This window comes from Panthera pardus, unplaced genomic scaffold (genome assembly GCF_024362965.1).
Source record: "Panthera pardus isolate Hobbes unplaced genomic scaffold, ASM2436296v1 HiC_scaffold_262, whole genome shotgun sequence".
Taxonomy (NCBI): Eukaryota; Metazoa; Chordata; class Mammalia; order Carnivora; family Felidae; genus Panthera; species Panthera pardus.
The window spans coordinates 1-22,479 of record NW_026526835.1 but is presented as its reverse complement, the minus strand read 5'-3'; the positions used below and the strand labels follow the sequence as shown (position 1 = coordinate 22,479).

At 55.4% G+C, this 22,479-nt stretch overlaps 1 protein-coding gene across 1 annotated transcript; it reads left to right on the top strand.

Annotated features, from left to right (window-relative positions):
* Positions 1-759: 759 nt before the first annotated feature.
* Positions 760-21,220, top strand: LOC128773746 (F-box-like/WD repeat-containing protein TBL1X). Its single transcript, XM_053891227.1, has 7 exons — positions 760-1,598; positions 14,088-14,233; positions 17,238-17,499; positions 19,549-19,681; positions 20,057-20,198; positions 20,909-20,972; positions 21,087-21,220. The coding sequence occupies exons 1-7, from the start codon at positions 1,295-1,297 to the stop codon at positions 21,203-21,205; spliced, it is 1,170 nt and encodes a 389-aa protein (XP_053747202.1). The 5' UTR covers positions 760-1,294; the 3' UTR covers positions 21,206-21,220.
* The last annotated feature ends 1,259 nt before the right edge of the window (positions 21,221-22,479 follow it).

The following is a 22,479-nucleotide window of genomic DNA, read 5'->3' as shown; positions in this document are numbered from 1 at the left end:
CCTGGGTGGCTCAGTCAGTTGAGAACGTGACGTCAGCTCAGGTCATGATCTTGCGGTTTGTGGGTTTGAGTCCCGCATCGGGCTCTGTGCTGACAGCCTGGAGCCTACTTCAGATTCTGTGTCTCCCCTTCTCTCTGCCTCTTCCTCTCTCTCTCTCTCTCTCTGTCTCTCTCTTTCTCTCTCAAAAATAAATAAACATTAAAAAACTTTTTTTGAGTAAGTTACACTTGTTTAAATGTGTATCTTGCTCAATATTGCCAAACAATTTCCATTGGTATTAACATCAAAAAAGTCCTTTAGGGGACACCTGGGTGGCTCAGTCAGTTAAGTGTCTGACTTGGGCTCAGGTCATGATCTCGCGGTTTGTCAGTTCGAGCCCCGCGTCGGGCTCTGTGCTGACAGCTTAGAGCTTGGGTCCTGCTTTGGGTTCTGTGCCTCCTTCTCTCTCTGCCCCTCCTCTGCTTGCGCTCTGTCTCTCTCAAAAATAAATAAACATTAAAAATTAAAAAAAAAAAAAAGAACAATATAAATTGTCTTGGGGCGCCCGGGTGGCTCAGTCAGTTAAGCGTGTGACTTCGGCTCATGTCACGATCTCGCGGTTCGTGGGTTTGAGCCCCGTGTCGGGCTCTGGGCTGACAGCTCGGAGCCCGGAGCCTGCTTTGGACTCTGTGTCTCCCTCTCTCTCTCCGCCCCTCCCCTGCTCATGCTCTGTCTCTCTTTCTCTCAAAAATAAAACAAACATAAAAAAAAACCAACCAAAACCACCACCCTTCGATTCTTTTGAAGGTGCCCATGAGGTGTGTGCCGTGACTTCGTGAAGAAGTCTGGGATGGCTCAAGTTCCCTTTTTTCGCAGAGACGTAACAGCCGCTTAGCAAGGTGCCTGTCTTCAGAGTTGAGACACCATTACATTTAACGCCTGCCCCCTCTGAAGCTCCGATGGGACCTGAAACGTGTCCAGCCTTCATGTATCTTATTTGCCGCCAACTTCCTGCCGTTCCCGTCCTTCCTTCCACACAGACGAGCAAGTCATACGCAGTGTCGGCCGCAACACTGTCCCTTCTCTCCCGAGTTACCAAATGTCACTTTACCGGGGCCGCCGCTGCTCTCTTGCTTCGTAGATGCCACTGACCCCAAGGTGACGTCCTTTCCCTTCCCTCCCGCATCTGTGTCTGAAGTCAGCACGCTGCTTTCTCCCCAAGTCCTGGCATGCACCCCAACCTCTGCATTGGGCACCCCAGCCTCTCTTGCCTTCCCTGCCGGCGTTTTGGCTTCATGCTGCCAGGCACGTCCTGATGCCATCCCGCCGACCGCCGTTGCCACATCCTGACCACGGACCTCCCCTCCAAAGATTGTCTGCCAGCTTCCCCTCGTATCTTCTCTCCTGCCTCCGTTGTCTGTTCTGTCACCCGCTTGTCTGCCAGCCGGCCACTCCACGTTTCTTGCCAGCGGTGCTCCTGTCCCCGTCGTCACGGCTCCATCGTAGCAACTCAGCTGACGTTACTGGGCACAGTCACTGTGTCGGGCAGGATTCTAAGCCCTTGACCGAGAAAACCTTTAACCCCCAGGAAGCAGGTGCAGCTTCGTTTCTGTGTACAGGTGAGAAAACCAGTGCCCCAAGGAGGCAGCCCCTGGCCCCAGGCCCCTCGCTGGGAAGTCACAGAGGCAGCGCTCGGAGCGGGCCATCTGGCTCCTGAATCTTCCTCTCTTGAATGATTTTTCTTGACTCTGTTACTGTGGGGAATTCACTGATTCGCTTGCTGACGTGAAAGCCTGCATTCCTGGCATGGGCCCCGCCTGGCCCGGACATGTCGTCCTTTCTCCGTATTGCCGAATCTGGTGTGTTAATGCCGGGTCTGGTATATTCGCGGTTACCCGAGGGAGAGAGGCTGGGGTGTGAAGGTCCTTTCCCAGGGTCCTCGTCAGGTTTGGGTCTTGGGCTCTGCCGGTCTCAGAAAACAAGTTGTGGGATCCAGGCTCGCTTTCTTCGGCCCTTCTCGGCCCTGCCCTCTCATCCAGGTCTCTCCCCTAGATCAGGGTGGAGAGAACGTTCTCTGCAGCTTAGTCTCTGGCCCAGCTGCTCATGTCTTTCTGGCAGATACGTACATGACAGCAGCTGTGGTCCAGGGCACCTTTCTGTACAAAAGCAGGTGAGGGGCCAGACCTGGCCGCCAGGATGTCGTGTGCCCGCAGAGAACGCGGGCACTCCTTCCGCCTCTCCCCTGCAGCCCCCCGTGCGTGTGGTGCATGTTCCGTACGTCTCTGTCCCTCTGCAGACTTTTGCGCCCTCCCACGTCGACGTGCATATTTCCCAGCCTCAGCTGTCTGCGCATCATTTTTGCCACGCTTTATTAACATTTACTAATATTTTCCTTAAGCTGAAACCGTTGCTGAGATGTGCCTCTAGTCGCATTTGCGTGATACACGTTAAAATAAATAAGTTAGATTTTACGGGGCGCCCAGGTGGCTCGGTCAGTTCAGTGTCCAGCTTTGGCTCAGGTCATGATCTCATGGGTTCGAGCCCCGCGTGGGGCTCTGTGCTGACAGCTCGGAGCCCGGAGCCTGCTTCGGATTCTGTGTCTCCCTCTCTCTCTGCCCCTCCCCCGCTCAAGCTCTGTCTCTCTGAAAAATAAATAAACATTAAAAAAAATTTAAGAAAGAACTTAGATTTGAAAATGTTCACCCCTGTGCTATGCGAGTGAATTTGGGATAACATCAGAGGTCTGGATGCCATCAGGGAGGCCTCGATGTCCTGGAATAGAGCAGTTGGCATGATTTTCGGTTCCTCCTCCCGAGGGCCTGTCCTTTGTTAGCGGCACTGCCCTACCTATGTGCGAGTGTGGACGCACAGATGAGGACGGAGGCTTGTTTTGGTTAACGGTCGCCTGTCAGAGGCTGATAGACCTAACACCGGAGGTGTACGCGAAGGGACCCCAGGACCCCAGGAAAGCACACGGAGAGAAGGTGGCATTGGAGCTGCGACCTGAGCTACAGTTGTGCAAGCAAGCCAAGGAGGACGTGCCGAGCACAGTCAAGAGGCTGGCTTGAAGAAGGCCCTGAGGGTTCGGGGAGGAGGACCCCCTTGCCGGGGGCGACAAAGGATGCAGAATGAGAGGAAGGACCAGAAAGGACTGGGAAGGTGGTTCAGCAGCTGAGCGCCAGGCGGCTGAAGGCTGGAGCCCTGTGCGTGTGGAAGCCACAGATTCATCTTTGACAGTAAATCTGGAGGTTGTGGGAGCAAAGGACGGGGGAACATGGAGAATCTGTCCGAATGGTGGCCGTCAAGTCCACTTAGCGCCCAGGGGACGTGCTTACGTTGCGTTAGGTAAAGAAGCAGCAACACGGAATTCTGCGATCGTAAGAATTAACATACAGACTAATTTGCAGGGACAAAGGGGGCTGGAAGAAATTCTCCTACATGAGAACACTGGTTGTATCAGGTTTAGTTATTCAAGTGTACTTATTTATGTGAGTTATTTCCTCTGTCTTCCAGATTGCTTTCTCTGTGTTTTCCCCACGTCATAATTTTTTAAAAATTTAAAAAGATTTTTAAAAACGTTTATTTGTTTTTGAGAGAGAGGGAGCGTGTGGGGAGGGACAGAGAGAGACGGCATCGATCCCGATGCCGGGCTTGAACTCATGGACCGCGAGATCGTGACCTGAGCTGAAGCCGGACGCTCAACCGACTGAGCCACCCAGGTGCCCCCATAAGTTATTTTTTTTTTTTTTTGTAATTTTTAATGACGCTCTCCATTACAAATCTCTGGCTTGGCTTCTGTGCTCGTGTGTTTCCCAATTTCCAAATAACAAATCCATGAGGGTTCAGACTCGCGGGGGCTGGGGTGCCAGCAGGCGGTATGTTTGCGCCCGGAGGTCCCGCGACACTCTGGAAGGCTGAGCGCAGGCGGCTCTGTGAGCCGCTCTCGGGGCCGCCTCTGCCCCAGCCAGTTGTTGGGAGGAAGTAACAACCTTAGTTTATAACCTGACTAATGCTTTCCCCTCCTGGATGTTTCCCATGTTGAGAGGATATTAAAATCTTGGCAGGCCTCTCGGTCTGCACTAGTCAGAGGCCCGTGCTGGACTCAGCCGCCACCCTTGGGGTCCGGGCCAGATGTTATAAGCGAAACCCTATTTTAACGAGGTCCTTCTGGTATTTCTTTTGGGCGCCGTCCAAGACGGTCCATTTTACACCAAATTCCATGTTGTGCGGGTCGTCTAGAACAGGGCTGCAGCCCATAAAAACGTCCTCGCTGCACTCAAGTTTTCTGTGGCAGAATGTCCGAGAATTAGGAGAGAAGGTGAGGGCTCGGTCTTGAGGATTTTATATAGACGCATATGTACACACACACATGTGGTGTTACATTCACATGTATATATAAAGAGATTGAATGTAAAGCTCATAGGAGCACATGTGGCGATGAAGACACAGTCCAAAAGAATTCTCCACATAGTTCTGTGCTTTTTGCCACGGGTCACAGTAGAGTTTTCGTTCGGTGAGAATTGCTTCTTGGGCAGCAGATGTAACCGTCTGGTGAGACGAATCCATAGCTTCCAAACAGGAGAAGTGAACCGACCGCAAATGAGCCTCCAAAGATGTGAGGGTGTGTGTTTTCTTATCCTGTCACCTTTTGTGTTGACAGCTTCTCGCTCCGTGTGTGTGTCTGTGTGTTTGTGTGTCTGATTTACGTGACCCAGCTAGCATGTCATGACCCTTGGCCTCCCTTCCATCTGTTTTTGTCAGCTCCCGCCCCGCCCCCACCACCTTAAGTCACCCCCGTCCCCACCCCGAGAGGAAGACAGCCGCTTGCCAGACAGCTGCCGTCGTGTTGCACAAACTTTTACGATCCAGGAAATATTGATTCCCCCGTGGATAGGGATGTTACAGGAATGTCGATATTCGAAGAAAGGAAAGGAAGTGCCCCATAACAAATGAGCGGTCCCTGGTTCTGTTTTCAGAATGACTCTTGCAAAATCCCTGCCCTGGAGCCGTGGAGAGTGGATCCGTGCTTTAGCCGGTGGCCGTCGGGCACCCCCGAATCACAGGGCCCTCCCAGCGGCCAAGGCCGTTCACCTGTCCCTCACAGGACGGCTTTCGCAGGCACGCTCGAGTCGTTTTACAAACCTCCCAACCACAGACTCTCAACTGCCTGTTTTCCCGTCCCCTGGGGACATCCCCACCTCGCTACTGCCTCTCCGTTATACTGGTGAAAGTGTAGTCCCAGGAATGTCCTGTCCTCTGTCTTCTGCGGCTTCCTGGTCCCTGCACGTGGCCCCGTGTGGTGTGGTGAGACCCCTTCTTTTGGGACTTACAAGCGATCCATTCTTTCTATGGCCTGAACCCCTCTGGGTGGCCGCTCAGTCACCTCTTTAAATTAAAGCCCTGTGGGTTTGATGGGACGGTGAGGTCCCTTTTTCCCTCTACCCGGAATCTTAGGTTTGAAAGAGACCTCGGAGATTGTTTAATTGTGCCTGTTTGGTCGCCAGAAAAGGAAGCCAGAGAGCCGCGGAGGGCAGACCCAGGCCTCATAGCACCTGCTGAAGAGTGCCGACTTCACACCCGCAAAGAAACAGTACCACGTTCCTCCCTCGCTGCGTCTGATTTGGCTTGTTCGCCGTCACTCTTATTCCAGAGGCAGCTCTCATCAGGGGAGTGTGTCTGAAAGATACAATTCATCCTTGTTTGCTTTTTGTAATACAGAAAGCATTCGGCCTAGTTTTTGCAACATAGAACTTGTTTGCAACTTACTTGGCTAAAAGATGGACTAGAAATCGTATGGCTGAACTAGACGACCTTCTTCCTCTTTTCTAAAGTCTGCCTGAATCATTTCGAGGTTTCGGGAGTGTGTGGTGTTGTGAGTGAAGAGCGTGGAGTCGGTCAGATGGCCACTTGCTGGCTGCGTGCCCTTGGGGGAATCGCTTACCTGCTCTGTGACTCAGTTTCCCCCATCGCTTACACGGAGTCAGTATGACGAACTCATAGGCTGCTGCCAGCTCTCTGAGCTAATTCTTGGAGAGGGCCAATCCACATAATAAGCACCGAATATCATCACCTTTATTCTTGTTCTCAAATAACGTCATAGTTTTTCTCTTCAGGTGTGTGTATGCCCAGCAGTGCTCTTTGGTGGTTGTTTGAACTGCCCCTCGTACGGCACTGTCCTCTTTGTTTAAAACCCGTTTTCCTTCTGTTTTGCTGTTGTACCTACGCCCTTAATTCTTGTCCTTCTCCGTCAAGCTCCACTCTGAAAATAGCAAGGACTCCGTTTTGTTCAGTTTCTTACCACCCTTCGTCTACATCCACCCCAGTGGTTTCTTTTAGCTTTCCTTCAGCTTCCTTGACACAAACCTGTCGTGAGCCGCGGGGGGCTGTCCCCGAGGAGGCTGCTCTGTGCGTGATGGAGGGAATCCAGATGGGCTTCCTGGAGGCAGGAGGCGTCTTCTTGGCAGCTGGGAGACGCACGAACGCAGAGAGTGCTTCGTGCAGGGGCCGCGGCATCTCAGGAGAGACAGCAGCCGTTTCCTCCTGAGGGGACGAGATAGGCCTCTGGGCAGCAAGGACGCCTGGCCACAGCCGTGGTGACTAATAAGCAGGTGTCAGGAGCGGTGAACAGGGGGTACTCGGGAGCAGGCTTTCTCAACCTCCGGCTGTTGAAATTTGGCCCCCGTCACTCTGTCATGGGAGCCGTCCTGTGCCTTGTGTGATGCTGAGCGTCCCTAGTCTCTACCTGCCAGATGCCAGCAGCACCCTCCCCGCCCCCCACACACACCTGTGACAACCGAACGTATCTGCAGACATTGCCAAGGTCTTCCTCTGGGGGACAGAATCGCCCTCACTCGAGACCCACCAACCAGTATTCTGGACCAAGAGACCGGAATAAGCAGGGTCATCCTCTAGCCGAGCAGGCACGTGTTTCCGGCCCAGGCGCCCCCTCCGCTTCCTGTCTGTGCCTTCCAGGGGAAGCTCGGAGACATGGCCCCGGCCCCGCGGCACCGTCTGAGGGGCTTCGAGGCGCCTGCTGAGGCGCGGGGCTTGCCCAGCCTGCGGGCTCTAGCCGCTTCGAGCAGGAAAGCCGGAGTCCCCGTGGCGAATGGGTGCCGTTAGGGTGACAGTTTTGTCTGCCACTGCCTAGCGAGAAGGAGGCCCCGTCTGCTGCTGTCGACCTCCACGCGGTCAGGCACAGTGGAAGCGGGTCTCCGTGCCTTTGGGCTGCGGTCGCAGGATCCCGCGGACCGAGTGGCTTCTACACAGAGGCTGCTTTCTCACAGTTCGTAGACGGGACGTCCTACACCGGCGGACCAGCAGGTGTGGTGTCTGCTGAGGGCCCGCCGCCTGCTTCGCGGATGGTCTCCGTGGGATGACCGGATCCCACACGGACCCCACACGGACGGGAAGCGGGCACAGGAGCTCTGGGGGCCTCTTTGATAGAAGGGCACTAATCCCTTTCATGAAGACTTCACCCTCATCACCTAATCGCCACCCAGAGGCCCCGCCTCCTAACACCATTGCCTCACGGAGTGGGTTTCAACGTAGGGATTGAGGGGAGACAGACATCGAGTCCACAGCAGGAAGGAATGAAAAACATCTAGGAGGTCGTGACGTTTCTTTTTCCGCACGTGTGCACACGCACACACAAGTTGGCTTCCTTTTCCCATAAAGCTGCAGGTTGTAACTATGTTCAGCCTCGTGGGCCAGCCTGTCCGTCGCAGATACTCGGCTGGCTGTGCCGTCGTCGCACGCAAGCAGTGACACACAATGTATCAACTCGTGGGCGTAGCCTTATTCCGATAAAACTTTATTTGCAGATACAAGCAGTGGGCCAGGCTTGGCCTTCCCTCGATCGAGACAGTTCGAAATAAACATGCCGTGCGTGGGCTTTGGGTGGATGTCTGTATTCCAGGCTCATTAAGTATTTAATAAAGACTCTGCTTTCAAAGATGCCTCAGATTGGGGCCCTTGGTATCTGTTGCAGCTAAAGACGGAAAACCAACCCCACGTCTGCCTGGCGTTCCGTGTCTGCATCTCCCTGCCAAATCAGCAGGATTTTTAAGGGCCGGCGAGTGATAATCCAGCAGGCTTTGCTGATGTGTCAGGCCGATATTAAGCAGGCAGAATGGTTCACTGTACGGCTAACTCAAGTGGTGTGGGAAGCCATTTGTGAGAGAGGTATGGTCTAGCGGTGTGGGGAGGGCAAGAAACAGAAAACGAGCGCTCTGTTTGTTTTAAATCTCGTTTTATTGCCTAGTTGGGTGAGACCAATTCATGCTCACGCTGTTTCCCTCTCTCACGAGGAAGATGGAAAGGACTTTACTCTTGAAGGTCTTGCGTGCTTCATCTAAAACGTAGTGCTTATTTTAAAGCTTTCCCAGTTTATCATGATCACACCCTTTTTTGCTCCTTGGAAATATTTTCAGCTCAATGGCTGGTCCGCATCGTTGTGTGTTATCTGAATTCTGTGACCCCTTCGCATAGAGAGAGAGGGTGGCTTGATTTTCACCGGCAGCTCTGTACCTGTTGGGTTTCGAAATCGAGTGGAAATGGGAGTGGACCACGGATAGTGTCTCTTGAGGGTTACTTCCTCAGGTCACTGGTTTTCAAGCATGGCAGGGTCAACCAGGCAGTACCTGGAGACACTGTGGGCTGTCAAGACTGGGAGGGGGGCGCCACTGGCATCCGGCTGGGGGGAGCCCAGGGGTGCTACTCAACGCCCTGTGGGGCACAGGACAGCGGTCCCCACGACAAGGAATGACGTGGCTCCGATGTCAGTCATGCCACGGCTGAGAAGTCCTGCTGTCGAGAGAGGTAGTGGGGATGCCTCTTCCTAGGCAGCAGGCCTGCTGGCTTCAGTAACGACTCCCGGCTGGCTGAGGGTTAGGCAGCGGGGGCACTAATGCTTTGCCCTCACTCACGCAGCTCTTCCGTCGAGGTGCCACCAAGCTCTCTGTTCCCCTTCATTTGGCTGGGCCTCTGTTTCCTGTTCTTCGGAAGTTGTTTGTAACAACTTCCACACCTGCCATTGAGCCAGTCCTGAGTGTTTCCGTCTCTGTCATTGATATCACTGCTTTGTTGGTATGCGTGTCCCCTTGGGCGGAAGAAGACGTACGTCAAAAGCTGCAGGAAAGCCGAAGAGGCAGAAAGCCCAGAAGTCCTACGTCTCAGGCAGACTGGAGGTGAATGCGCTCATTAGCCTTGCAGCCCAGCTGGGGAGAGAGCAGCGCTGGCACGGTAGAGTGTGGGCCCCCCCGGGGGAGAGGCATCCAGTCTGGAGACGCCAGTCTTCCAAGATGGCGCCTCTCACAGGCGCCGTGGGCGCCGTGGCCTGAGACCAGGCGCTCAAGCAGGCCTTGCTTGCGTAGTCTGTGAACATCTCTCTGTTCCACCACGAAAGAGCGTCAGGACTGCAAAGTGTGCGAGTGACTGCTTCGTCCAGTGTCCTCACTGCACAAATGAGGAGAGGTGGAGAAAGAACCCGTCTGCGGGTTCGTGGTCTTCTCTAGACTCAAAACCGTGTGTCGGCCGTGTCACTGTCACAGCTGCTTCTCTCATCAGCTCCTTGAGGTCCTTGCTAACCCCATACCGAAGAACAGGAAACAGAAGCCCAGCCAAATGAAGCGACCTGGCCCAGCCACTCATGGGGGATCGAGGGCAGACCCAGTGGTCCGCCTGTTGCTGACATTTTCTCCACCTGGCCCTCCTGCAAGAAGGAAGTCTTAAAAACAGATGGATTAAAGAAAAAAAAAAGCCCCAAACCAAAAAGAAACCAAAAACATTGAGAGGTCGTGCATAGATTTGCCCAAAGAAATGAAGCTAAGGTGATTTTATTTATGTATTTACTTATGTACTTATTTATTTTTGAGTAGTCTCCATGCCCAACGTGGGGCTTGAACTCAGTACCCTGAGATCACGAGTTGCATGTTCTACCGAGGGAGCCATCCGGGCGTCCCGGCAGCTAATGTAAATCTAAGCAAATAGGAGGGACTCGTGTCAGCAGTGACGTGGAACAATACCGCATGTGTTTCTGAAGATATCTGGTTTCCAGTCATGATTTCCTGTGCCCTCTAGTAGGGGACACAAGTTTCAATGACACGTGTTCAAGGTCATGGCACTCCCGTATACCTTTATCTGCTCAGTCACTTTGCTTCAGCAGGGGAAGTTCATTGTCACGATCCCTCGCCCACACTCTTTGCAGTCTTAGGTTCCCGCCGCTTGGGTTAATCTTCACTGCTTCATCCCTGTCTTGCAACACGTCTTCACTGAACATTGTCCTCGCCACCTTCTAGAAGTGCAATATACATTGCAAAGCATTATCACGGAGAGAGATCAGAAACTCGGGCAACGAAACCTCAGTGGCAGCATTTAAGCCCCCGGATGCAGAAGGACATCAAGGACGGGCGTTGAGTTAGACGTGAGCTTGCACCTCGTCCTTCACACGTTGCCCGTGCGGCACCGGGAACCACCAGCGTGTCCCGCCTGGGAACGGAGGTGGCATCCACCCAGAGGAGCTGAGAATTCTGGTTCCTGTGCTTGTGGGTGTCACGGGGGGCGGCGGAGGGGGCGGGTGAAACGGCGAAGCCTGGAGTCATGCAGTCTGGAGGTGACATTTACTGCAGCGTCGCTCATTGTGTGCGTGAGCCTTGAACCACTTACCTGATTTCTCCAATGTTTACTCTTCTCGTGTGTAAGGCAATAACCACAGCAACTGAGCAGCTGCCCTGTAGAGATAGTGGACAGAGTGCCCAGGTTTGGTTAAAGGAAGTAATGCGGTTGGAACCTGCGATTTTGTGTGCCTTAAGTGGCAGTTCTGTGGCTGGTGTTGGGAAGAGAAGAAAGAAGGGACAGAGGAAGGAAATACTCTGCATTTCGCGTCCCCTCCCGAATTCCTATGTTGAAATCCTGACCCCCCCGCTGTCAATTGTGTTAGCGGGTGGGGCCTTTGGGAGGTGGTTAGGTTGTGAGGACGGAATCCTCACGCATGGGATTCGTGTCCTTTTAAAGGAGACCCCCACCCCCCACCCCCGCCCCCACCCAGAGCTAGCGCACCCCTTCTGCCACGTGAGGACACGGAAAAGACGGCCGTCTATGAACCGGAGAACAGCCCTCACCAGACACCAGGTCTGTCTGGCACCTTGATCTTGGACTTCCCACCCCCCAGAAGCGTGAGGAATAAGTGTCTGTTGTTTGTAAGTCCCTCAGTCTGTGGGATTTTGTTACAGCTGCCGACTGTAGAAACTAAGACATACACCAGAAGCTTGACCTCTCTTCTGCTGTTGCCCCTGAGTCATTGAGATCAACCTCTTCTTAGGAACCTTGTCTGCTCTCCGTGCTGTGCTCTGATTACGGCATCAGTAGATGTTTTCAGGTCGAGTCACCAAGGAAGCTAAGAGTGGTTTCCCACTGCCCGGGTTTGGATCTCAGCCCCAGCCAAGTGTCTGGGGCCTGTGGGTTCCTGGAGGGATCTCAAGACCTGGCCTGTAAAAGGGAAAGTTGCACTTGGGGTAGCGAGGCAGAGCGTTACCAAGAGGCTTTAAGGGAAGTCGTGGCGAGTTGTTGGAGCGGTGCCTGGTGGAGAGGACGCACCACACAAGGCCTGCCTATCATGTTTATTGTTCGTGCAATTCCTTGCACAAGGCCCTTTAAAGATACCAACCAGGAGAATAAGAAACGGCCCTCGAAATCCGGTGTCCCGTGCCCTTAGCTGGTCGAGACCGCAGATGGAGGAGAAGGCAGGAGCCGGGTGAGTGGGTCAGCAGGCAGGGAGAGTCAGGAGTTTGTAAGACGGACAGATCACTGTGGCCCCGGGTATATGGTGAAGACCCCAGGCAAGAGCGAGTCGGGCCAGGAACCTACTTGCTCCTGCTCTGTGCACTCACCTGGGGTTTTCCATCTGCACTGCTGGCAACCTGACAGATGAAAGCTTGGAGATAAGATTTCTAGCAGGGCTGAGAGCAGGGCTGAGACCAGGGCTGAGACTCAGGATATAGTCACTGGTTAACACTGGAGGGGGTGGGGGTTGTGTATGGCCACTGGAGGGGGTGGGGGTTGTATTATGGCCACCGGAGGGGGTGGGGGTTGTGTTATGGCCACTGGAGGGGGTGGGGGTTGTATTATGGCCACCAGAGGGGGTGGGGGTTATGTTATGGCCACTGGAGTGGGTGGGGTTGTGTTATGGCCACAGGGGTGGGGGAGGGGGGGATGTGTTATGGCCACAGGGGTGAGGTGGGGGAGGGGTGGGGGTTGTGTTATGGCCACAGGGGTGGGGTGGGGGAGGGGTGGGGGTTGTGTTATGGCCACAGGGGTGTGGTGGGGGAGGGGTGGGGTTGTGTTATGGCCACAGGGGTGGGGTGGGGGAGGGGTGGGGGATGCGTTACGGCCACAGGGGTGGGGGACACATAGGAGGAGGGAGAAGAGCAGGCCGGGGGGGCAGCCCGCAGGGAGGGCCTCGGAGGGGCAGTCCCGTGCGGCCTCAGTTAGGTGCTTACAGTTGTGCGAGGCAGTTCGCAGCCTCTGTGCAGCGGATTGTAAAACCAACAGCGGCTACCATACGACTCTGTGAAATAAAGTCCACGTTTTTATATATTCTTTATAATCAGGCACTGGGGAGCCGACAGGCCTGGGTTGAGGAGGAGTGGAGAGTAGAGAAAGGAGAGGAGGCCGCACACACAGGAAGCCTCCTTTCACGGAGGAACATTCCCATCTGCTGAGCACTGTGGTTATTGCCTCGGCTGTTTGGGTCCTGCCCGCGCGAGGCACAGGGCCTGCCGTGTGGAATCCGACGGAGGCCGGGCCTGCTCCCTGCCACCGTCGTCAGTGTGGCGGGTGAAGGTGGCGTTGTAGCCGCGGGAGGGAGGGCGGCAGGGACCCCGAGGAGTCCCGTGCTGGAGGGCCACACGTAGGATGTAGGACGAGCCAGCGGGGATGGGTCGTGCTGCCTGGGGAGACCCCCCTGGGAGCAGGGTTTGCAGGACCCCCACAAGCAGCGGGGGGGCTGGCCCAGCCCAGGAGAAGCCACACCAAGGGGGTAACTCTGAGACAGGTCCGAAGGGTCCAGCCTTGTGGGACACACAGACGCCGGGGACACTCCAGCATTGCCGTGTGTGAACAGTGGGCAGGGCAGCCGGCAGGTAGACGCTTCACCTCAGAACTGCTCCCTTCTCTTCCCACAGTATAAATGGTGAGAGAGTTCAGAGTCACAAGTGCCTTTGGCCCCACCGCACCCCCAGCCTGGGAGCCGAGCATAGGGGTCCCTGTTAATCACACAGCCTCCACCCCACAAGGCTTCCCAGCTCCCCGGCACCCCGGCCTCCCCACACTGAGCAAGGTGAACGCGGTACCCCCAGCAGACTGGGCTGCCCCCTCGTGGAGAAGGGCTGCATCAGCCGCGGACTCCGGCAGTAAGATGCCCCCTTACTGTCCTTGAGGAAGGGCCACTGCGGGTTCCCCATCGCCCTAGGACCCCACGTGGGTCATGAGTGCTCCTGCCCCCTGCCCTGCGTTGTTGCCGCCCCTCCTGGAACCGGCGTTGTCTGCTGCGTTCCGGAACCACCACCCTGACCGACGAGTGTTGAGGGAAGGGTGGGGGGAGCTGGCATCTCTAATAACGACCAGTTATCAGATGAAACAGCTCAAGCCACCCCAGCGGGTCCAGAACAGCCTCCTTTTCTTCGGATGTTTGCTTGTGTGGTTCCTTTACCCCCAGCCGCCTTGAGCGCTCGGAGCCCGACTAAAGACAGGTGCCCTGTGTGCACTGTAGCGGGGTCGGGGGCCACTCGGGGACGGGGAGCTCCGGAGGGACTGATGGAAGGCGGAGAGGAAGCCCAGAGGTGCACTGGCACAACGTTTAGCCAGGGCACGCTGGGCTCTGTTTGGCTCTTAACGCCGAAATGGCTCTACCTCTCAAGCTGTGTCTCCGTCCCCTGCGAGCAGGTCTGACCCTGTTGTATCCCTTCCACCCTGCCCGTCCCTCCGCTTCTCCCCAGACCCGAAGCTGGGCGTCCCACGGCCACGTGTGCCCCGCTAACGAGGCACATTCGACTTCGGTGGTGGTGCCGCCTTCGGGCCTCGCGAAACCCCGGCTTCCCTCTCTGTCGCGGCAGGTTTTTCCCACTCGGCGTTCACGTTCGGTATTGAGAGCCACATCAGCCAGTCCAACATCAATGGGACGCTAGTGCCGCCAGCTGCCCTCATCTCCATCCTGCAGAAGGGACTTCAGTATGTGGAGGCCGAGATCAGCATCAACGAGGTGGGTGCCCTCCCCGTCTCCCGGGATCCTGCCGGGATCGCCTCCGTCCCGTCTCTCGCTTTGAACTGACTTCATCCTCACAAGCCTGTCGGATTCAGCTTTCTCTCTAGCTTTTGTAAAGCTCTTTGAGGGGCACCTGAGCGACTCAGTGGGTGACGCATCCGACTCTTGGTTTCATCTCAGGTCGTGATCTCGTGGTTTGTGAGTTCGAGCCCCGCTTCGGGCTCTGCGCTGACAGTGCAGAGCCTGCTTGGGATCCTCTCTCTCTCTCTCTGCCCCTCCCCTGCTCGGGCTCACTCTTTCTCAAAATAAACCGATAAACTTGAAACAACAGAATGAAAAAGAGATCTAAAAAAAGTACAGAAGTAATCTATCCTGTGTTCTATCATTTCCGTTCCCCCACCATTTTGCAAAAACCCCATCTTTGAAAACACCCAAATTTCTGCCTGTCCTGTGTGCATTCTGCCGGCAGTGGTCATCTCCTCTTGCCTCTTTTTTTTTTTAATTTACTTTTGAGAAGGAGGGAGAGACAGCACGAGTGGGGGAGGGACAGAGAGCGAGAAAGGGAGATAGAGGATCCCAAACAGACTCCGCACTGACGGCAGAGAGCCGGATGTGGGGCTTGAACTCATGGACTATGAGATCATGACGTGAGCTACAGTCGGATGCTTCATGGACCGAGCCACCCAGGCGCCCCTCCTCTGTCATCTTAGATTGGATGCCCGAGGCGGTTTTCCACCAGCCCCGCGAGGTCCCGTCTAGTCTCTTTTCCTGCATAACAGTGAACTGTGGGGATAGGGGCGCATGACCCCAGAGGCAGAAGACCTGAACTGGGGTGCCTGGATGGCTCAGGTCATGACCTCACGGTTCACGGCTGCTTCTCTTCCTCAGCAGTGCCGGCTCCAACGTGTGTACAGGAGAACGTAGAGGTCGTCTCATTGGTGACTTAGGCTTGCGGTCATTAAATAGGGGGGCCACGTGCATTTAGAGTTTAAACTAGGAGGTGTTTTCGTTACTCTGGGCACGTGATACTTTTGGCCGAGTAGTCATCCCCTTGAGGTGTGAATGAATATGTGAAGAAGGCAGGCGATACGGAAGCACGCTGGCCCGTTGGCCGACAGCGGGCACGCCGTGGTGGGGACCGAAGGGTGAAGATGGTTGACGAGGTGACCGGCTGCTTGTTCACACGTTTTGTAGGGTTTCGTATCGTTTGCTTGTTTTTGAGTATAGTATCGTGACCAGAACTCGGCTGGTGTCACGTTTCGTTTAGCTCATGTCCAGCTGAAACTCACGTCTTTCCGGCCTTCCTGATTTCTGAGGTAATTCAAGGTCGGAACGTACAGAAACGTGTTTGCACATTAAGCAGACACGACCCAGAAGCACTGAGTTTTGTATGACTAATATTTGGAGCAGAGACAGAGGGAGACACACAGTCTAAAGCAGCTCCAGGCTCTGAGCTGTCAGCGCAGAGCCTGGCCCGGGGCGTGAACTCACGAACCAAGAGATCATGACCTGAGCTGAAGTCGGACGCTTAACCGACTGAGCCACCCAGGCGCTCCTGGAGTGATTTGGAAGGAAAGAACATTCTTCTGTGTTTTTAAGTGTGCGTGGAAACTTTTTCATTGCAAGTAGAAGCCAGCGCATCAAAAGCTGTGGGAAGAAGAGGAATTAAATTAAAACGAGTAGGAATTGAACAGTGCTGTCGTCCGTATGTCACGGCTAGATTTAGTCCACACCCTGAACCCAGAACGTCATTTCAATGGCAGCAGGTTCACATGGTGTTAATTCGGACAGACGGGTGCACGAGGAATCAAATCCTGAACTGTGCTAGTATCTCTAAATTGGCCTTGGGTTTCTGAAGAGCTGCCTCTTCCGTGTAAAAGGGTAGTTGGTCACAGGTCTGCCCACCAGCCATAGCACCTGCACACAGCTTGTCAGCCTCAGCACTGCCGCCTTGTGGGGGCAGGTGACTGTGCTGGGGCATCCTGTACACGGTCCAGCGTGTTGAGCAGCGTCCCCGGCCTGCACCCACTAGATGCCAGTTACATCTGTCTAGTGGGGACAGCCCACGATGTCTTCAGACATTGCCGGATGTCCCCTCAGAGGGAACAGTCGCTCCCCGCTGGGAACCCCTGCATCCAGCATAGCACTTTTTGTCGTGAAATAGCAAGGTTCAGATGGCACTAATGCCCCAATTCAGTCTGGTGTTTACCCAATACGGAGTCGGTCATGACCCCAGAATCTCCATGTGCGCCCCCCCACAACATCCCACTGTGCCCCCTTCCCCTCCCAGCTGACCCCGCCACACCCCACTGTGCCCACCCGACCCTCCTGGCCGTGTCCCCCCCACACCCCACTGTGCCCACATGTCCCTCCCGGCCGCCCCCCACACCCCACTGTGCCCACCCGCCCCTCCCGGCTGCCCCCCACACCCCACTGTGCCCACCCGCCCCTCCCGGCTGCCCCCCACACCCCACTGTGCCCACCCGCCCCTCCCGGCCATCCCCCCCCACACCCCACTGTGCCTACCTGTCCCTCCCGGCCGCCTCCCACACCCCACTGTGCCCACCCGCCCCTCCCGGCCATCCCCCCCCACACCCCACTGTGCCTACCTGTCCCTCCCGGCTGCCCCCCACACCCCACTGTGCCCACCCGCCCCTCCCGGCCATCCTCCCCCACACCCCACTGTGCCCACCCGCCCCTCCCAGCCGTCCCCCACACCCACTGTGCCCACCCGCCCCTCCCGGCCATCCCCCCCCACACCCCACTGTGCCCACCCGACCCTCCTGGCCATGCCCCCCCCACACCCCACTGTGCTCACCTGCCCCTCCCAGCTGTCCCCCACACCCCACTGTGCACACCCGCTCCTCCCGGCCATCCCCTACACCCCACTGTGCCCACCTGTCCCCAGCCCACTGCGGACTCCACGGGTGTTGCTGTGGACGCCCAGTCCCCACTGGCTCCCCTCCGGGCACTGACAGCCATCCCCATGCTCTCTCCCCAGGATGGCACGGTGTTCGACGGCCGCCCCATAGAGTCCCTGTCCCTGATCGACGCGGTGATGCCCGACGTGGTGCAGACGCGGCAGCAGGCCTTCCGGGAGAAGCTCGCTCAGCAGCAGGCCAGTGCGGCGGCCGCGGCCGCGGCAGCTGCGGCCGCGGCGGCCACGACGGCCACGGCGGCCCCGACAGCCGTTGCTCAGCAACATCCACCAAAGAACGGAGAGGCCACGGTGAACGGGGAGGAGAACGGAGCCCACGCGATAAGTACGTGCGGGGCTCTGGGGGTGGGCGAGCTTCTGGCGGTTTCTCTGCTCCGTCTGTGTGAGTCGGCTAGACTCTTCGCGATCTGCCCGCCGTGCGTGCTTAGGCGCTGTGCTGTCCGCGTGCTGTTTGCCCGCGAGGGCTTCACACCGTTTTCGGGAGGTCCTTGGATGCGACGGTCTGGACGCACATAGCCCTGATTTTGGGGCACTGGGCTCCTCTGAGAGCTCCTTTCGTACAGCAGCGAGAAGCACTGTGTGACTACCGTTCGACATAAGAGGGTTTCATTTGTGGAGGCCACGGGTCCTGTCATTCGGCCTCCCGTGCTGAGTGAGTTCGGCCGAGATCCGCTGGGAGGGTTCAGCTCACAGATCAGCCCGAGGTCCTATCCAGAGAACCTGACTCTGCTCTGATCTGCGGCTCATGGACTCAAAGACCGCTTCAGGGTCTAAGTTCGAAGTGTGCTTTTGTGTGTGTGTTTCTTAATCTTCTGTCAAGGAAAGCAATTTGGCATTGGTGAACTTTAAGAAATCCGTACGTCTGCCAAGACAGAAATTTTCCCAACTTGTAAATTGCACGGATTTCTTTTATTTATTTTCATTTTTTTATGTTTCTTTATTTATTGATTTATTTTCACATTTTATTTATTTTTGGGGGAGAGACAGAGCACAAGTGGGGGAGGGGCAGAGAGAGAGGGAGCCGCAGAATCCGAAGCAGGCTCCAGGCTCTGAGCTGTCAGCGCAGACCCCGACGCGGGGCTCGAACTCAGGAGCTTTGAGATCGCAACCTGAGCCGAAGTGAGATGCTTAACTGATCGAAACCCCCCGGGCGCCACAGAATTCCTTTTAAATCCTAAGAAAATGTAATGGAGCACGGCTGCGTGCAGACACGCACGCTTCTTAAAGCACACTGGCCACACACACACGGAGCCTTCGATCCAAGGGTGCCTCTGGGTTGACTTCCTCGTTCCGGGGAGCATCCCTGACAGCTCGCGGCCACCTCCCCCCTGCCACGTTGTCCTCCGCCTTCCGCGTTCCCTTTATTCCGTGAGGCCTGCTGCCACCTGCAGTTTGCGTCATGTTGCTGCAGCGCAGGTTGAAACCAGACCGTGGTGTCTGAGGCGGTATTTTATGCTGACCTTCAAGAGTCTTTCCTCTCCTGCCGCTTGGGAGGAAAACAGCCGCCCTCCGGGATGGATTCCAGGTGGCATTTAGCCCGGCCAGTGTCCACGGTCACCAGGCTTCCTTGGGCATTCAGAACCTGGATCCCGTGGCTCATCCAGGGAGGCCTGTCCGCTTAGAAAGCATGGCGGTTCTGCTCAGCTCGAGAACTCCGATACAAAGGTGACTTCAGGACGCTAACGGCACCGGACCCCCACGAGTACAAGGGTGTTTGCAGGCAGGGGTGCGGGGTGGCGGGCATTCTGCAACAATGGTGGCGTCTTTCGGTAGGAGCTTCACAGACAAAGGCGTGATACTCAGGAGCGCCTGGATGGCTCCGTCGGTTAAGCGTCCAACTTCGTCTCAGGTCACGAGCTCACGGTTCATGGGTTCAAGCCCTGCTTTGGGCTACGTGCTGATAGTGCGGAGCCTGCTTAGAGTTCTCACTCTTTCCTTTGTCTCTGCCCCCTTACCCCCAACTTGTGCTTGCTTTCTCCCTCAAAATAAATAAACTTTAAAAAAAAAAAAAAGGTGTTACCTCCAAAAGGTGCTCGTAGATAACACGTGTCACCCCATCTGGAAAAGAGCAACCTTCAGGCTCTAGCTGGCTGTCGTCATTGTTCCCCAGTGTCGTGGTGGTGGTTAGACATTAGCCTGGCCCTAATTAGGAAGAATAAATAAATTTGTATTTCTCTATCAAATTTGGAGAGTGTTGAACTAAGAAAATGCCATATATTTACTACATTACACAAAAGCCAGGATTCAGTTACAATCGTCAGAGGTAATAGAACTAAGTACACGAAAAGAAGGTGTTTCTAAGACTCAAGTGCCCCCAAGAATGCGTTTCTTTTATACTGGTCAGCCACATGTCTTTTCCTATCTCTTGTGACAGATAATCATTCGAAACCAATGGAAATAGACGGGGACGTTGAGATTCCACCCAACAAAGCCACAGTCCTTCGGGGCCACGAGTCCGAGGTGTTCATTTGTGCCTGGAACCCCGTCAGCGATCTCCTAGCTTCAGGGTAAGGATGCCAGGTGGTGGGTGCTGCAGGGCCCGTGGGGTCCGAGATGCTTTCCGGAACTGTGCCTCATGGAGTAAGTGCTGCCCTCTTCTGTGTGCGGAGCACGGCCTGGGGCTCTCTGTGCCGCTCTCTTCCCCGGGCTGTGAGGGAGTCCTCCTTCCACGCTGTGTTCTCAGTGGGGTGGAGAGCAGCGCAAAGACACGTTCAATTACTAAGAGCGGCAAAAATGGCGAGCAGGAAAACACGGCCCGTGAGCGTGATTAAGAAGACACAGGCCGTGGGCCAGAGATAGCTGACGTAGGCCGCCCGGAAGTCTGATGGGCTTTGTTTCCACTGGACCCGGACGCTGAGTGCATGTGCGTGTTCATTCTGCAGATCCGGAGACTCAACGGCAAGGATATGGAACCTTAACGAAAACAGCAACGGGGGCTCCACGCAGCTCGTGTTGAGGCACTGTATACGAGAAGGGGGCCATGACGTCCCCAGTAATAAAGACGTGACCTCCCTGGACTGGAACGTAAGCCCCTGCCGCCACCCAGACGCTTAAGCCCCCGGAGACCCTCCAGCGCCGCGGGGGGCGCCCCTGCGAAACACAGGGGAGCGGGCGGTCCCGTTGGCGAGCACCCCCAGCCCGGGGGCCGGTGGTACGGGTGCTCTCTGTTCCTGAGAGCTTCTCACAAGGCCGTGTCGGGCAGACCCCTGGCTGGGGGTTCAGAGGCTCGTCTTCCCATCATTAAGCAAGATGAGCCCGGTGGTTTTCCGGGGGTGGGGGCCGTTCCGCTGGCGGGATGTGAGGCGCGACCGGGGGAAGGGGACGTGTCCCCTCGCTGTCTCGACAGCAGGCGTCACGTGCATTTGGACGTGGGAAGCCCGCTGTCCTTCGTGACTTCTGTACTCTTTCGCTTCCGTATGTGCAGGCACGGTTTTCAAAGCTTCCTTAAGCCTCACTACCGTCACGTCTCATACGGTGGTTGTAACTGTGCCACCGGGGTGAGCGGTGGCAGTATTTCCCCTGTTCCTGCGCCTGTCCTCACGGTGCCTCACGTTGTGGGTTCGGAGCAGTGTGGGCTCCAGGAGGCGCACAGGGTCGGTCTGTCCCTTCCCTGGGAGCCAGCTCCTGCTGGGAGAGTGGCCTCGCCCTGGGATCAGCTGACGGGCCGTCTTCTGTTTTCGACGCTGCCCCCACTGAGCTGTTGGTGGTGCTGTCTGTTTCTTTCTGGCCCGCAGAGCGACGGGACGCTGTTGGCCACAGGCTCCTATGATGGTTTTGCGAGAATATGGACGGAAGATGGTGAGCCCGGCCTGCCTCGTGTGGGGTGGGAGCAGGCGTGCCCCAGTGTGGAATCACCCAGTGAGCCGACCATGGCTTTGAAGTCAACCTGTTTGTTGTTTCCCTACGTAACAGGCAACCTGGCCAGCACCTTAGGGCAACACAAAGGCCCCATCTTTGCCTTGAAATGGAACAAAAAGGGGAATTACATTTTGAGTGCTGGTGTAGACAAAGTGAGTATTAGCTTGACGTAGGTGTCTCTCATCTGCAGATGCTTATTTATTTTTAATCTCTGGATCACATCCTGGGTTTTGTTTGTTTGTTTTTTGGTTTTTTAATGCTGAGAATTTCTGCTTCTTAAGATAGCAGAAGAGGTTTATTCGGTTTTGTTTTTGTGGGTTTGATCTGACTGTTCATTTATAATACGTATGCTTTCAATATAGTCTACCGTTCCACAGACCTTTGTGCCAGACTTCCACCCCTGTTTTTGAGGTGCATTATTCAGTGACACAGGAAGGCCCCAAATTGCATTTAAATATGCAACGCTTGAACAAGCAAAGGGGTGTGGGACGCACTGGACGGAAACCCTTCACCACTGGGCCATTTTGGAAACACGGACTGTCTTCTCTCGAGAGGCCAGGCTTCTGTTTCCCTGATTCGATACATCGTTACTTCCTGTGGAAGGGCTGCGGGCCTCTCCGAGCACGGCAGTAGAGCGGAGCCGCGCACGAGCGGGCGCACCCCTGACGGCCACGGAGCCGCTGGACGGGGCTGCCGGTGGATGTGATGGGGTCAAGGCCGGGCGGCCACGAGCACCCAAGTGCATCTAGAAGCCATGGGTGGGCAAGGAATGAGGCGGTGTAGGTGCCATCTGGCTCTGAGTCTGAACCCGTCCTGGATTTGTGTCCTCAGTCGCCAACAGCCAGGAGTCCTGACCCCCAAAAAACAGGGATCGGATGGTCATGTCATTCCTAACACTTGGCGGGAATTTGAAGTCCTTGCTGTGGGGAAATATTATCAAGAAATGGAAACAGAAGGGGAAGAAAAGCATGTCCTCACGGCACTTTGTGTTTGTACACCTGTCAACTGGGTGTGAATACTCTACTTTGGTTTGGTTTCCAGAGGGCGGGCTTGCTTGCTTGCTTTTTTTTTTTTTTAACATTTTTTTTTTTTTTTAACATTTCTTTATTTTTGAGAGACAGACCACAAGCAGGAGAGGGGCAGAGAGAGAGGGAGACACAGAATCCGAAGCAGGTTCCAGGCTCTGAGCTGTCAGCACAGAGCCCGACGCGGGGCTCAAACCCATGAACCATGAGATCATGACTTGAGCTGAAGTCAGACGCTTAACCGACTGAGCCACCCCGGCGCCCCTCTACAAGGCTTTCTTTCATACTGACGTCAGGATGATTTGAGAACCTTGTTAAGTTACCGCTTCATGTTCATTCAGGTTCTAGAATTAATATAAAATAATGGCTATGACTTACAAACCCTGCCGTGGTGTTGGTCTAAAATATTTACTATGTGGCCC

Excerpts from the sequence above, each read along its gene's own strand:
- LOC128773746 (XM_053891227.1), top strand. The coding sequence starts at position 1,295 with ATGCCATCCCGCCGACCGCCGTTGCCACATCCTGACCACGGACCTCCC. Across the intron at positions 1,599-14,087 it reads AGCTTCGTTTCTGTGTACAG|GTTTTTCCCACTCGGCGTTC; the intron begins GTGAGAAAACCA and ends CTGTCGCGGCAG. Across the intron at positions 20,199-20,908 it reads TGACCTCCCTGGACTGGAAC|AGCGACGGGACGCTGTTGGC; the intron begins GTAAGCCCCTGC and ends TCTGGCCCGCAG.